The sequence below is a fragment of the Bactrocera oleae genome, chromosome 5 (assembly GCF_042242935.1).
Source record: "Bactrocera oleae isolate idBacOlea1 chromosome 5, idBacOlea1, whole genome shotgun sequence".
NCBI classification, from domain to species: Eukaryota; Metazoa; Arthropoda; class Insecta; order Diptera; family Tephritidae; genus Bactrocera; species Bactrocera oleae.
The window spans coordinates 9,007,194-9,022,536 of record NC_091539.1 but is presented as its reverse complement, the minus strand read 5'-3'; the positions used below and the strand labels follow the sequence as shown (position 1 = coordinate 9,022,536).

Here is a 15,343-nt window from a genome sequence, read left to right as displayed (position 1 = left end):
TTAGCTTCTGCTGAGTTTATTGGTATTTTTTGCTCAGAGTAAGATTCATTATATGCCGTTGAGGCAATTTTTTAGTAAAGGCTATGTTGGCTAGATCCTAACATCATTAAATGTTTGACAAAACCGCAACAAAATATATATAACTGTTTATAATAATATATTTTGTGTTTATAATACGTTTCCAAAAATATTATACTTTATTTAATTCATACAAACCATTCCTTAAAGACTGCAATCAATAGACGTTTTTAATTTTTTAAGGGATTATTTATTAGTTTTTTATTGTCTAATTTTTTATAATTAAACATTTTCATTATTATAGCTTACATATAGTCTTAATCTTTTTTTTTATGTTATATAATAAATTTAAAGCTACCAACTATTTATATAATTGTAAATATATTCTTTTGGATGCATAATATTATATGAATAATGTTTTTTTTTATTCTACTAATTATAATTTTATTATTATTTTTTTTAAATAATTTTATTAAAATAATTTTTTATACTCATTATTTTATTTAAAGTAAAAATATGTTTATTACACTTTTGTACAATTTTCTCACACAAGTTTTCAAACTTGTTAGGTTAGGATCAAAAGTAGAAGACAACTAAGAACTAAAGCTAAATCTTATTTTATGTTTAAACATAATTTCATTCTTAGTTTTTATATATTTTTTAAGTACAACTTATATCGTATTTTTTTCGGCATATCGTTAAACCCTTTTGTTGAATAGATTCGTTTTCTTGTTTATCACATTTTTATACAATAGTTCAAATTTGTTTTCCTTATTCACATAATTTTCTATACACTTTCTGGTGTAAAATTACAAATATATTTTTTTATTTATTTTTTACAAATATTTTTTATTTTGTTATTTATTTATTTACATTTTAAAAAAATTTTTACTTTGTTTGGTTTAATTTTTTTTGCGTATACATTATTTAAATCAAGGCTATAACTAAAAGAAAAATAACCTACATAAAACTTAAGCTAATTTTTAGAATGGGTTTTATATATTTTTAATTAAATGTTTTGATGGTTTTATTCTGCTTGATTCACATAATTTTTTTTTACTCTTTTTGGTATGGAAATTACAAATGGTATATTTTATATTTATTTTTTAAAATTATATTTCTTTATTTAAAAAAAAAATTTATTTATTTTTTAAAATTATATTTCTTTATTTAAAAAAAAATTTATTTATTTTTTAAAAATATTTTTTTTTTACTTAATTTCATTTTATTATTTATTTTATTTTTTTATCCTTTTTTTATCAACATTTTTTGCGTATAAAATAGCTAAATCAAAGTTAGACCCAAAATAATAAGAAACTAAAATAACTTTTAAGATAATTTTTACAATAGATTTTATATATATTTTTAATTTAATGCATATTGTTATCTTTTTTCTCGATGTTCCGTTGTTTTGATGAAGCTAGTTTTTTTTCTTAATTCACATAGTTTTTTAAAATTCTTTTTGCCATTAAAACTACTAATTTAAATTTTAAAAAATGTAGCTTTTTCTACTTTCTACCTTATAAATAATTTTTGTTTAATATTAAATCTTTTTGTATAATAAAGTTTAAATTGCTTGTGTGTTTTTTTGCTATTTATTATAAATGAATTTTTGGTCATTAATACTTGTATAATAATATGTGTTAACTTAATAAAAATATGTATTAATTTTTTCATATTTCCTTATAACTATAAATATATTTATATTAGCTATTCGTATTTATTTATTGTATTCTTGTTCCGTATCATATTATTATATTATATTATTATTATTTTATATTTCATGATTTGTTTTATTTTGGTTTTAATTTCTTCTTTGTTTTTTAATTTCTTTTTTTATTGTCTTTGTATTTTAATTTAACGCTGTTTTCTTGCACAATTTTTTCTAATATTTTATGCTTTAATATATTACCTTAAATATATATTTATTTAAATTTTTTAATTGCTTTTTTTTAATAATTTTTATTTTTTAAAAATTTGTTTAATTTTTTATTATCAATTTTCTTTTTAATTTTTTTTTTATTACTATTTTTTTAATAATACTTTTTTTTATAATTTTTTTTATTTATATTTTTTTATTTTTTTTTGCTTTAATTTTTTTAATTTTTAATTTTTTTAATTTTTAATTTTTTTAATTCTTTAATTTTTTCTTTTTTTGCAAAATGTTTTATATTATTTTAAACATTGACATAATATCTCAACCACAATTTAACTGATATATTATTTTAACAGATATTATTTATTACATTTCCAACTAAGTTTTACAAAATTGTTAAAGTTTATTTTAATAAATTTGTTTATCTATGTATAGGAAGGAGCGCCTTTTTTAAATAGTTTTTTTTATAAAGTTATGATACCGATATATTCAAGTACATACATATATAGTATACTCAAAAAAAAATTTACAAGAACTGTTTTAAAAATATCATGATATTCTACCGTTGTAACACATTTTCATTATTAGAGATCATTTTTTATTTAATTTCCTATTTAGAAAATCTTAAATTATATATATTTTAACTTAATTCTTTATTAATTGTTTAAAAAACAAATATATAAACTAAAAAGTTCAAATATCTTAACTAATAATTTATTGTAATTTATATAATTCATAGTAAAATTGCTTGTTATAAATATATACATATACCTATTTTCCTTTTGTGCTATAAATATCCATAATTTTTTTATTGCATTTTATTGGTTTAACATAAATATTTTTTATTATTATCACCTAGCATAAATTTAGTTGTTGGAAAAATTTTTGAATAGTTTTGTTGAAAACTTAGAAACTGAAAGCAAACAAAAAAATTGTTTATTTTTAAATATAAATACAACTCTAAACTCTAACAATTGTGATTAAAAACATAAACTTACTACAATCCAGTAATTTTATGCAAATGTGATGCTTTGAATATCGCTGCCCCTATTCACTATGTAACTACCATTAGAGTTTACCCGTCAAACCTAGTAACTTAGGCTATGCACGCAGTGCAGTGTGGCTAAGAGTGTAACACAATTGTGTCTCACATATGGAACGAAGATAGCAAGATGAGTAATTTACAAATTTGTATAGAAACTAACTCACTAACAACAATTTTAGCATATATTAGAGGCATCTTCTTCACAATTTTCTTGCGCTAAAAGAGTGTATTCTAGTACAGATTTTGGAAAAAATCGTAAATCGCAAAGTATTATTAAATTATTATTAATTATTGTTTGCTTACAACATTTGATCTTTACTCTGCTTCCAGCTTCACTATGTGCATAGCCTAAATTACATCTATGTATATTCTGTGGAAGGTTAAGGTTAGAATAGTTGAAAATATTTCCTACGATCACTTTCAACCAAAGATTAAACAAAATTATCTTACTAGAATCTGATCTGACCCAAGAAAGTCTGGCACTGGCATTCAGATTATTACACTCGCTTCGCGTATGAAGTGAGCTTCTTAAAAGTGACTTTCGTCGCGCGGTGGTCGTTATCATTGGTTTTATTAGATTATCGCCAACTGAGAAAGGTGACAAGTGATATTAAATAGCAGTTGTAGCGATCAGTATAGAAGAGGTCTGTATTTTTTAGATTAGCTGTGTTAAGGATCGGCAGAAACTCAATAAGCTTGGGGTTTAGTTGGGTGTACTTCCGAAAAATCGCTTTATTGACGCCAAAAGAAGGCATATAATTATAGTAAATGACATTACTTCGATTACTGGGATATTTTGTTCTTTAGAAAGTACGTCGTTTATGCTCTCAAGAACAATTAGATATCCGGCACAATTAAATATATGAGGATTGTTTGTCCCCAAAAGATGCATTTATAGTACATGTTGGTCTCTTAACACAAGAAAATACTATATTTATTTATATACTTATCAAAAAATTTAAATTACTTTTACGAACATTATCACAATTTTGCATATGAGTCACCCTTTGGCCAAGTGGAGGTATAACTGTTATTTGATATTAATTTTATAAAAAAAAGTGCGGTTTAGCAGACCGTAAAACATATTAATAATTCATATATACGTTTAAATATACAGCCGTATAGGTATATACAACGATTTTAAATGACTCAGGGCGCCGAATTTTTGCTAAGTACAATTGAATTCGCGTTGAATTATTTTTTTTTTTTTTGCGAACACAAATTTCGAATGTCACTATAAAATTTAAAGCATTTCTGACAATCACCAAAAATAATTGCATGTAATTATCTTCCAAAATGAGTATAGGAAATCTGCAGACAAACATATATGTAAGTACATATTAATATATATGCAACGTTATCGTTAACGTTGGAGAGAAGCATACAATTTTTTCACACACTGATTAAACAAATTAATAATGAAAGATAAACAATGAAAATTAATAATATGAAAATTACTTAAATTATAAAAGCAGAGCGTGGAAAAAATTTTAATTTCAAAGATAATAAATTATTGAAAAATCAACGAAATCAAACGGAAGTCATAAGCTAAACAATAAAGTAAACGGAGGAGTGAAAGATAAGTAGGAGAAAGAAGAAACAGCTGATTGTCTGCATGACAGAGTTGCTTAAGCGAACAAGCGAGAGAAGAGTGCTGTAGCCGAAAATGTCTAAATTCTCAGCACGACTGAGGTGACAATGAAATATTCAAAACACTTGGCCATTAAATAAAAAGAAAAACAAATAAATCAAAAGCGGCAAATTAACGAATGCAAAACGAAACACTCCAACTACAACAACAAAAATAAACAAAAAATGTATATATCTACAGTTTGACAGTTGAAGAAGCGCCGAGCGTAGTCAACTGGGAGTTGACTGAAATTGAAATCAGATTAATCCATTCGTACGCTAATTACTTGCAACATCAGCCGGACGCGCCTACGAGGGCAGTTAACCGATTGTACAACAACAGCAGAGCGCTTACAATAACAATCACATTATGGTTGACGTTGTGTTGACCGCTTATAGTGGTGATTACGCTGTTGTCTGTCCAGCGTTGGTGGTGAGTGAGTGTGGCGCGAGAATTGTCGTCGCCTTGCTGTTAAAGTCCTATGTTTTGTTGTTGCAAAACATGACAAGCATTTTGCATTCGAGATGTACATATGTATATCTATAAATATACAGGGTGACGAGTAATATGTAAAAAACAAAAAATTATTTTTTACTGTGAGCTAACCTAACTTGAGTTCACATTTTTTACTGATCAAAGGTTAAGGATGAAAAATTTGTGTCTAAAGTGTGGTGTAGAGCTCAATGAAGGACTGTATGCAGGAGGGACTTGATGATGCGGTTCCTAATTACCAAAAATTGGCGGAAAAAAATTGAGTGTGATTTAATAAAGCTTCTTCACGTTAAATCACGCAAATTCTTTCGGAACTTCTAAGCAGAACAATCGCAAAAGTGATCTGGAATCTGGTTTGGATTCAAAGTGTAATGGTTTAATAACGACTGTGCCAAACAAACAAATACACTTCGTATCATAGTCGAGCAAACGCTGGTGCGACTTTACGAGCTGTTCGTTGACTTTAACAAAGCTTTCGGCACCATAAAGCGAAACTTCATCTGACAGACTACGTAGAATGGGATTCCTCCATGAAATCATCAAATAATCCGCACAATCTAATCTGCTTAGAAGAACTCGGAATTGGCAGGGCTGACCTAAGGGAAGATCAGCATTCCATTAACCACAAACACCGGAGAATCATCTGGTTGTGGAGTTAAACAAAAGAGAAGCCCATACTGAAGCAAATAAAACATATATCTAGGCCATATTCTGTGAAAGACTCCAGACAGCATAACGAGGATGTCGCATAACTGGAAACCACAAGCAACTAGAAGTTGTGAGGACCAAAAATAACATGGTAAAACCAAGTTCTGTCCGAATCAGCCGTTGCTAAAATTACCTGGGGGGGATTTAAAGAAATCTTGTAGAGGACCTATGCTACAGAGAGGAGTGAAATGGAAAGAATGAAGAAATATAACATCGAGAAAGTATAGTTGATACTTGTTCATCAGCCGGTACTGTGACTTATGTATATATTATATTTTCAGCGTTTCTTCGTTCCGTTCACCCTGTACCTGAATAAGCATCGTCTCGGCAAGCAAGCATCGGCTCATTGCCATTGTCACCGACTGCTGATCCTACATTAATGTCGTTGTGCGTTTAATGAGTGTTGAGATGGTACATACAAACATACATAACTGTGTACTCATTGAGATTTTGTGACTTTGTAGCTAACTATTCAACCGCCCACTTACTCACTCACCGGCACTCAGCTTGCTTGTCCGTACGCTTGCTCATTACTTAGCGTCTGATTGACTACCGACTCATTGTTGTTACTACTTCAATACATATGTATTTATTTTTCAGCCGTTTAAACGCTCAGCTATGCAAAATAAGTTACTTGAGCTACGTATTTATTCTGCTGACTTTGTGATTTTTAAGCTACCTGTTCTTTTGCGCTCTTCAAATTTGTATTTCTCCGCAGTACCGTAATTTTTATGGCTTAACAAATTTAGTACCACACTTAACCAGCTCCTTGTGGTGTTAAAAAAAATTTATACGACAAAAAAATAAACTATATTTTCAATTAAGCTGGCTAAATACTCAACAGAAATCTCTCTTGTTGCTACTCTTTGTTTATTATTCTTGTTACGATGGCATAATTAAGCCAAATAAGCAGTTATGACAATATGAATATTAAGTGAAGTGTACACGAAGATAGTTAGAATAGTAATTAAATATGTAAAAATGCGAGAAGTGCCTTGTAAAATGGAGAATGGTTGATGATAGCTTTTGGCAGCGCTTATAGAGAGAGATAGTGGTTCTGATATCAAAACAGAGTACAGATTACAAAGTCCGACAATGTGCTGCAAATGAATATGCTTAGCACTTTTATAGACGTTGTTCCATGGAGAGGTCCATGGAAACTAGTCAGCTCTTCATGGTCTTGGTACTGAGATCAAAGTTCAGCTTTTACTTTTACGGAAAGGAATCAGTTTACGTAAAATTTAAGATGCTGTTGATACATTGTTGATATTTTCCGGTTTCCCTTTCACTTTACTACATACAAAATCTATCAACCGGTAAGCGCTACTATTTTGATTTTCGTTCCCACGACAGTCGGGTCTACGTTACCGGAACGAACCCGGATTTTTATCTGGCCAAGGACTGTCAACTCGGCAGAACTCTGCCGCTACAATATATACTATTTTGATTTGCTATCCGTCTGTAAGCTTCTTAGTTTAGACAGTGTAATAAACGGCTGTTTAAAGTGGTTCTTAAATGACCTGACTGAATACTATTATAGTGGTTTAAGAAAAGTGAGGCTTTCAAGTTCTTTCGGAATAATGTGCTGGAACACGGTTATGTTTCTAACCTAACACATACACTCAGGTATTTGTTATCATCTTTAGTTCGACCTAAGGAACTTTTTTGCATATAGTGAAGTCCTTCTACTTGTCAACTCTCTGGCTTGAGGCGTTGAAATCCTCGCAAAATGTCTCTAAACTCAGTTCGTCGGCTATCTCTTTCTTGCATATTTTCAGTTTAGTTGATGATTGAGATATGTTTTAATACTTGGTACATGGTATGACTGCGTCGCGTATGCTCGAACAAATTTTGAATTAGCGGTTGTTTTATTATTGAATTGCACTGTTGCATTCAAAAAATAAGTGACTTTTGCATTAAATCCTCATTTATTAGCCTGTTTGTCAAAGTGAAAGGGGTTCGGCAGCGGCAGGCTACACTCCATACAAACACGTTGCAACTGCACATTGAGTGGCAAGCACACTCAATGAACTTCACTGGAGTCACATGACAATAGCCGTGGTGTGACTCGTGCAACAAAAACAAAAAAAATCGTCGTCACCTTCTATGCATTGTATGCGACAATGGACGGGACGCGGTATGACATTTGTTTTTTATATGGTGCTTAAAGCTACTTAAAAGTATGTTGCATGCAACACCATCCAATAATGCCTGCATCAATTGTGAGTTCGCGCAAACTGGAAGTCCATCAGTCAGTGACATATCAAAGGGAAATTAAATTTGACAGACAAGCGCGCTAATTTCGCGGTTGCAATGCAAAAATGCTTTTGTTTGTGTATGTGTTTGTGTATATTTCGGTGCAATGCGCCTTAAGTCGCTGCCGTTAAACCCGTCAATCTGCGTTGGTTCGATGAGGGCAATGCAAAGCTTGCAACCAGTTGTGCGGATCTTTAGTACAAATACGCCTTTGTTTTGTGGTGTTTAAATGTTTTTGTCTAAACGAAAAAATAAGTGAAATAAAAAGTGAAAAATCAAAAATGAAACAATGCCGTGCTAATGGAAGGGTTGGAATTGCGGTTAAATCGTATTATTGCTGACTTTCGAAGAGCAGCAATCAGCTGTGTGCCGCTGTTTAGCAATATTTGTATACGAATCTGAGAGAATGGACCGCAGTAGACTTGATCCATATTTAGCGATTATAGATTTTCTTGTTACTATCGAGTATATAATGGAGAGCATAGCAACGGTTTCTCTAACAGCGCATGGTCCGCGTAGGCCAATGACGAACATCGGAGTGTATGAAAATCTCTCCAAACGCCGTCAGTTGTTCGAGATCTAGTTATAATTCTAAAGACGCTTCTTTGCTAAATCCACAGCGCATCTGTTTACTGAAACCTAAATACCGACTGTCAACAACCGAAAATCGCATAGAACCGTGATTCTGAGTCTCAATACAGCGAACCTGTTTACTATGAATGAACGTTTACAGTAGAGCCTAAAGAAGATTTTCAAATTGCCAGCCGATAGCGCTTGACAGAAAGGTCAACAACGCTTCTTTTGGCTACTTAGAAGGCAAACGGTTAAATGGTCAAAAACTATGCCGCACAAAATATGGTCACATGGATCCAATAGAATGCAGCTGAGGAAGCTCCAAAAAAATCCTCTTGATGTCTTTTGAGGAACATCTTAAATATGAAGCTTCATGCTCTTAGTGAAGAGATACAACGAACTCCTTTGTAGCAGTTTCTGCTGGGCTACCTTGATGGAAAACATTCTTATAATCACCTGCTTGCAGCGAAACCGCCTCCGGTTACAGCAAGGACATTCCTGCAGTGCATTGACGACATAAAACATTTAACCACCACACTTCAAATGCTAGCTAACTGTCATTCACAAAGGAGCCTTTAGCATGTTCGCAGATTTTTTCCAGCGTATGGCATTTTTGGAGTTAAATCGCCACCCATAGCAGAATGAGAGTTCAGCTTCCCTTGTGAAACCAGACTAACTCAACTACAATTTGGATATTGTAGTAGACTAAACTACCCTACCATTTATCCAAAGCTTTGACATACGCATTTTTTGTTTGCAAAGTGGCCCCGCATGACCTTAATCAACTCTTTGCTTGCCATGTAACCGTAGGGTCCGCTAGATTATTTTGATGATTGCCTTCACCTCCAAATAGGATATAGATTATGAATTTAACAACAACAATACGTTAGAAAGAGTTTCGAGCTTTAGTCTTAAGCAAAAGTTTATTGTCTGACAAATTCTTACAGAATTTCGAAGAAAGCTGCGAAAATTAAGTCAATCATACTTAAAATACATGTCTGCTTTACTTAAATAGTCCACAAGCGTTTTATTACAATTTTATTGCCACAGTTTTGAACTCAGTCACTTGCCGTACATTTGTACAACACAACAAAACTCATATCTAAATGCTAAGTACTCAGTTCAGGTCGTTAGCGTTTGCAGCAATTATATGAAATTCGATACTCCATCATGTTTTCAAATATTTCTTTCATTTTTTTTTTGTATTTTTTTATTATATTTTTAACACATTCCAACTTGACAAGCATAAAGCGTTATTTGCTAATTGCTGCCTACTTGTACGAGTACAACATCAAAAAATTGGGGTAAGTGACGAGTTAATTAAAAACTGATTAATGCTAAACAATGCCTGACGAAGGTACGCGGAAAAAGAAAAGCATTAAACGAATAAAAAAAAAAAATAAAGTGAGATAAATAAAAAAAAGTTCACAGTGTGTGTGGTGTGGCATGCGCAAAAGTGTTTAAAGCAAATATAAGCAAAATGATATGCTCAAAATCAGTAAGCTCTACCTCAAGCTCACATAAATATCCTTCAAAGGCTTTCAATAACCACAAACTAAGTATGCGCAGCGCCGTCTAGCGTGTAAATTTTACATGAGGACGATCAGCTGTGTGTACAATGCACTAACGGGATCGGTAACTGTGCTTTCTGTAGCAGTTTTTCTATAAAAAAAAATTAAATGCTTGGCATTTAAGCAATTATTAAGCAACAAGCAAGATTGAAAAAGTGCAAAATACTTTGAGTTTCAAAAATTACTATTTTTGGTATGCAACGCTGTGTCTGCAGACCACCCAAAAACCAGCGTGGTTGTGTTTTTTCCAAGTAAAGTTGTCTGCCTCCATTGCGGCTGCTTGACGCTGCCAATTGACGTCAACCTTTTGGCCGCCAAGTAAGTGAGCTTTTCTTTACAAGTATTTGTGTGTGTGAGTGCGTGCGCATTGAAAATGATTGATAGACGGTTTGACGCTGGAACTACATACACATATGAAAATGCAAATGTGCGCTACTTTCAAACAGTCGGTTCACAAATATATTTACGTAAGTGCAGTAGCTGCAATGCTTAAGATGTGTATGTTGTAAAAATTGTTGCTTTAGAACTCTTTGCAAAGAGCTCTGAAATATTCTACCGCATAACATTGAAATATACTTCCGCGTAATAGGCAAAACTCTGTTGAAAACACTCAAATCCAGATTTCCATCAACAATCAATGGATTGGAGGCACTAACTACAAGTCATACTTTTTTACTCATCTTCGACTAATCGATTTACTGTTTCCCGGCCGCATGTGGCGCCAATGGAATGAACAAGTGTGTGTCTGTAGTGCCGCAAACTATATACATCGTTGTAATCGTAATGGTCCCAAGATTACTGTGTAATTTTGGATCGTTTTAAGGACTTCATTAAAAAGGCTTTCCGTCTTTTGCTTTGACTAATATTGCACTGTGCCTTGAAAAGAAGCGGAAGCGGATGTCTTTAAAAATTATATACGACTACATCTTAAATCGCTAGTACTAAGATTCCGGAGCTATTTTCGAATGTTGAATAGATTCCTTTAAAAAGCCTTTTCTATTTGAATCGTCGAGCGGAAATCTATCTCTTTAGAATCTTAGTTCGCTGAATCGCAAGATTTATGAGTCATTGTCAACCGTTTTATGGATTCCATCAATAAGCTTTGTATCTTTTAACCGTTGGGCTTGCTTTGGCTTTCGGTACAGTTATGCTTGCATAGAAGCGAAATCTTAAACGGTCTCAATATTTCTGAGTTGAATTGTCATTTCATTGTCGGATTATTATTGGTTTATCAATGTCTTTAGAAATGAAGAACTATTTTAAGATCTACCTTTTCGAAGATCTTTTTTATACATCAAGTTGTTTATCAACATGCTAGGGCTAGATGAGTCGATATGACTTAGGGGAGGGCACAATAGAACATAGGTCGCGGTGCATACCTCAAAATTAATCTATCTATATATCTATACATCAAGTTTCTATGAGCTTATTTCGCATGTTGAATAGAAGTTTCAGAAATGTGTATTTCTCTGTTTTTCTACCTGCTCCGCTGAGCATATACAATGTATTTGTTATGACCTCCTCACTTTGTCGACGCATTCACTCAAGTACCCACTCGAGTTTTGTCGATTTTCGTGCTTGAAATCTCAACTCGATTTTTTTTTTACTGTTTTCCAGCGCTGTGTATGAGCTTGTTTTCTCCAAAGCACTGACTTGTTTATTATATCAATATATATTTATATAAATCAAAAAAAAAGCTGTCATTTTTAGAATGCTAATCGAATTTGGACTACAAAGAAAAAAATTTTTTTACCAGAGTAGCAATTAAAAATCAGATACATATTTTTTTCAATTTACCAGTATTTCAAGTGTTATTTCGTGTACTGGTTTTTCGTTATGGTTTCATTTTTGGCCTACGGTAATTGCCTTTTAATTAGCTTTACTTTAGTTCAATATGCAATAAGACAATATGTAATGTAATGTAACGGCTTTGGAGCTGTTAAGTAAGTCTATTAAATGATTAAATGTCTGGAGCATTCCTTGAGAAAGTGATGGCATCTGCAGTGTTTGAAAATTAGACACAAGACCACTTGGTAAGCACAGACCCCACAAATTCGATTACGTTGCTCTTAAATACAGTGCAATCTCTACAGACTTAGTTTCAGTTCATTCTCTAGTTTAAACATTTTCTAGGAATTGTATTCGAAACTTGAGGTATCATTATTTGAAACGTGCATTACCATTTGCTCGATAAGCGGTCGATCTTATTTTTCTAAGTAACTAGTTAATTCTCTTAAAGCACAGATATCGGTAGAACATATACGAGTATATGGCTTTTTAATGAGGCTCGCGCTTTCTATTTTCTTACTGACCAGTCCCTACTTCATTGTGTCAGAAGATAACAGTCTATGCAGAGAAAAAGTGCATCTAATGTTATGTAGTCAGTTGCCTTCACTAACTTTTTTCGCTTCGTGTTCCAACAATAGATACCTTGGCCATAAAAGTTCCGAGTCGAGTGTAAGTAGCTAAAAACCTGTACACTTGATGTTAACGTTTGTGGCTGGCTATTTCCATAAAACATGTAAATTTTTTAGAAAAATTAAGAGTCAACGACTTGTTTACCAAAAATCTGTTTAACGGATAACGGTAAAAACTATATGGCTAAAACCATTAAGAAAAGGAAGAGAAGTTGCCAGCATACCATAACACAACTGATTATATTTATATATGTTTAGATGAAAATTTTCTTGTATTTTTTAATTTATTATATATACAAGTACAATATTAAAACAGACTTTTTAGAAATATAAAATAATTTTTGCTCACTTAAAACTACCCTTTTAATTTTATCGACCTTTCGCATGACACTTCAAGCCAAAGTCAAGTACATATGGTACATACTGTATATTAGGGTGGAGCGAAAACTTTTTTTTTATTTGTTTGCTTAGCCTCGGGGTAAGATCTGTAGATTATAAAAAAAGAAAATTTTTGGACAAATTTATTTTAACGCCTAAGGAAAGCACGTTGTCGTAAAATAGTTTTTTTGAAACTCCAATAATGACCACAAAAATTATTTTGAGTTGATAACTTTTAATTGGCCATAAAGAGGACTCTGCACAGCTTCTATAACACTTATCAAAAATTTTTTACGAAATACAAATTTTAACTCGTAATTACTTTAAAACTGAGTGCGTCTAGATGTTAAACAAATTTTTTTTTTGTCCAAAAATTTTCTTTTTTTATAATCTACGGATTTTACACCCAGGCTAAGCAAAAAAAAAAAAATTGTTTCGCTCCACCCTACTGTGTATCAGAAAACAAATATTTTTTTTTATTATTAAAAATGCACTTAAATTTTTGCTGGCCTAATTAAAGTTCGACATTTCACACCTCAAACAATTGCAACGATTTGGCTGCCGTGCATACGTTTGCCACTTGAATTTTGTTCCCATCCTTACTATGGAGTCTGGCGAATACACGGTGGTTGAGATATTATTTTATTACAAATTTCCAATCGTAATGGTATACTTCAACCCGCAACCGATTGAGAGGCATATGACACGCTATGACAAACACCAAAACTACGAGTATATTTCAGCCAACTTCGAACAACATAAATATTAGTATATGTATACAGAATATCAGCAAAAACTTTGTATGAAATGACAAATCGTTTCCTTCATTACTTATTGAACTTGTGAAACAGCTACCTACAAGTGGCAAATGAAGCAAGAACTGCTCGAAATGCTACTCAAGCTTTGAGCTAAAGTTTTCTCAAGCGAACTGAGACGTCAGGAAGGTATTTAACTTTGCAGGCTCTATCGGTATACGCCTTAGAAAATTATTGACTCAGAAAATTGTTGCAGGGGTTGCATAATTTCAGTAACTAATTTATTGTTTTTTTCTGATAAAAAAATTATTTTAATTTAGCTTAATTTATTTCAATTACTTTTTCTTTGCCTGTACTTCAATTATCACGCTTGTATTCAAAATATGCAGTAAAGTGCTGAAACCGCTATTTAGCATGTTGCCAAGTTTTCAATTAACCAAATTGAAGAATTGTTGTGGAAACGACTATTAGGCATGCTTCTCAAATATCAAAAGAAAATAAACATTTAAATTTTTCATTTCATTTAATTTCAACACACACCAAGTGTGTATTATTTTAAAAATCATTTCCTATCTTGTTAATTTATGAAAAAAAACAACGAATCTGTGTAGTGTGCTTCAAAATGCAAATACTGTTAAACAGTGTGCGACATTTTATTTATTCTTGTAGCGACAGCAAACATTCCCCGAATAATTTTGCGATATGTTGCCGATATAACAGTTCTTGGCCCTATAGAAATCCGGTTCTGTACCGCTTACGTATGTATACCCGACTCCCGACCTCGCCTTGACTAATTTTAAAGTGGTGTACGCCAGTAATGGCCGGCTGTTTGACGAGTTCAAGGCAAACATTAGCATAAAACACCCTGTATGTATTGATGTCGTACTTTTACGTCAATTTGTCAACAGTATTGCTAAACATTTAGTGGTCTTGTTTTGACATGTAAATATCTATAGCAAGAATGTTCACAGACCTAGGCATATAATTATAAGTTGAACAGGAAATATGTTTACGCAGAAAATATGTAAATAAATCAATGAAAATATAACATAAAATAAAACAATTAATATCTATAAATATTTTCCTCTTTTACAGGCTTTCCACAAATTAAAAGCTTTGGCATACCCGGCGGCTGTTTGGCAGGTAAATTTTTGGTTTTTAGTATAGTTATATATTAAGCACCAAACAATAATATACAATTTTTGTATAGTTTTTGTCTATAAGTAATGTTTACTTACATTTTCAAGCTGCATTTGAAGTTCCTACGCATCCACTTCGAATTTGTTTTGGTCCACGCAATTGGTGCATATGTTAATATCCTCATTTGGTTCGAAGTTGTCTTGATATAGGCACTTGTGAAACATAGTTATTTTTTCAGCGGTCTTGAAAACATTTTCGGCAATGTATTTTTTAGATGTGCTCACATACCCTGTTTGGACTAAACAATTATGGAATACTTCCCTCTTATATTTCACGGGGAATATGGTTGGCTGAATGTATTTCTGAAATATTTTGTTAAGCGTGTTCGGTTTATTCCTGTTTTGGTCAATACATTTTTCGAATATTTTCTTAGGTTTGTTCGGTTGCAATTAGGCTTGGTAAATATATTTCCTAAACTGCTGCT

General features: G+C 31.9%; 2 protein-coding genes across 3 annotated transcripts in view; one reads left to right on the top strand and one right to left on the bottom strand.

The window, feature by feature from the left end:
• Vsx2 (Visual system homeobox 2) overlaps window positions 1-15,343 on the top strand; it is a 138,630-nt gene that overhangs the window by 1,616 nt on the left and 121,671 nt on the right. For both annotated transcript variants that reach the window (XM_070109585.1, XM_070109584.1), the window contains exon 2: window positions 14,815-14,862. In XM_070109585.1, coding sequence (XP_069965686.1) covers window positions 14,815-14,862 — 48 coding nt within the window. The remainder of the gene's footprint in view (window positions 1-14,814; window positions 14,863-15,343) is intronic.
• The window catches only part of Neb-cGP (ATP synthase membrane subunit K, mitochondrial), a 230,645-nt gene that overhangs the window by 166,537 nt on the left and 48,765 nt on the right, over window positions 1-15,343 (bottom strand). The gene's annotated exons all lie outside the window — the stretch shown is intronic.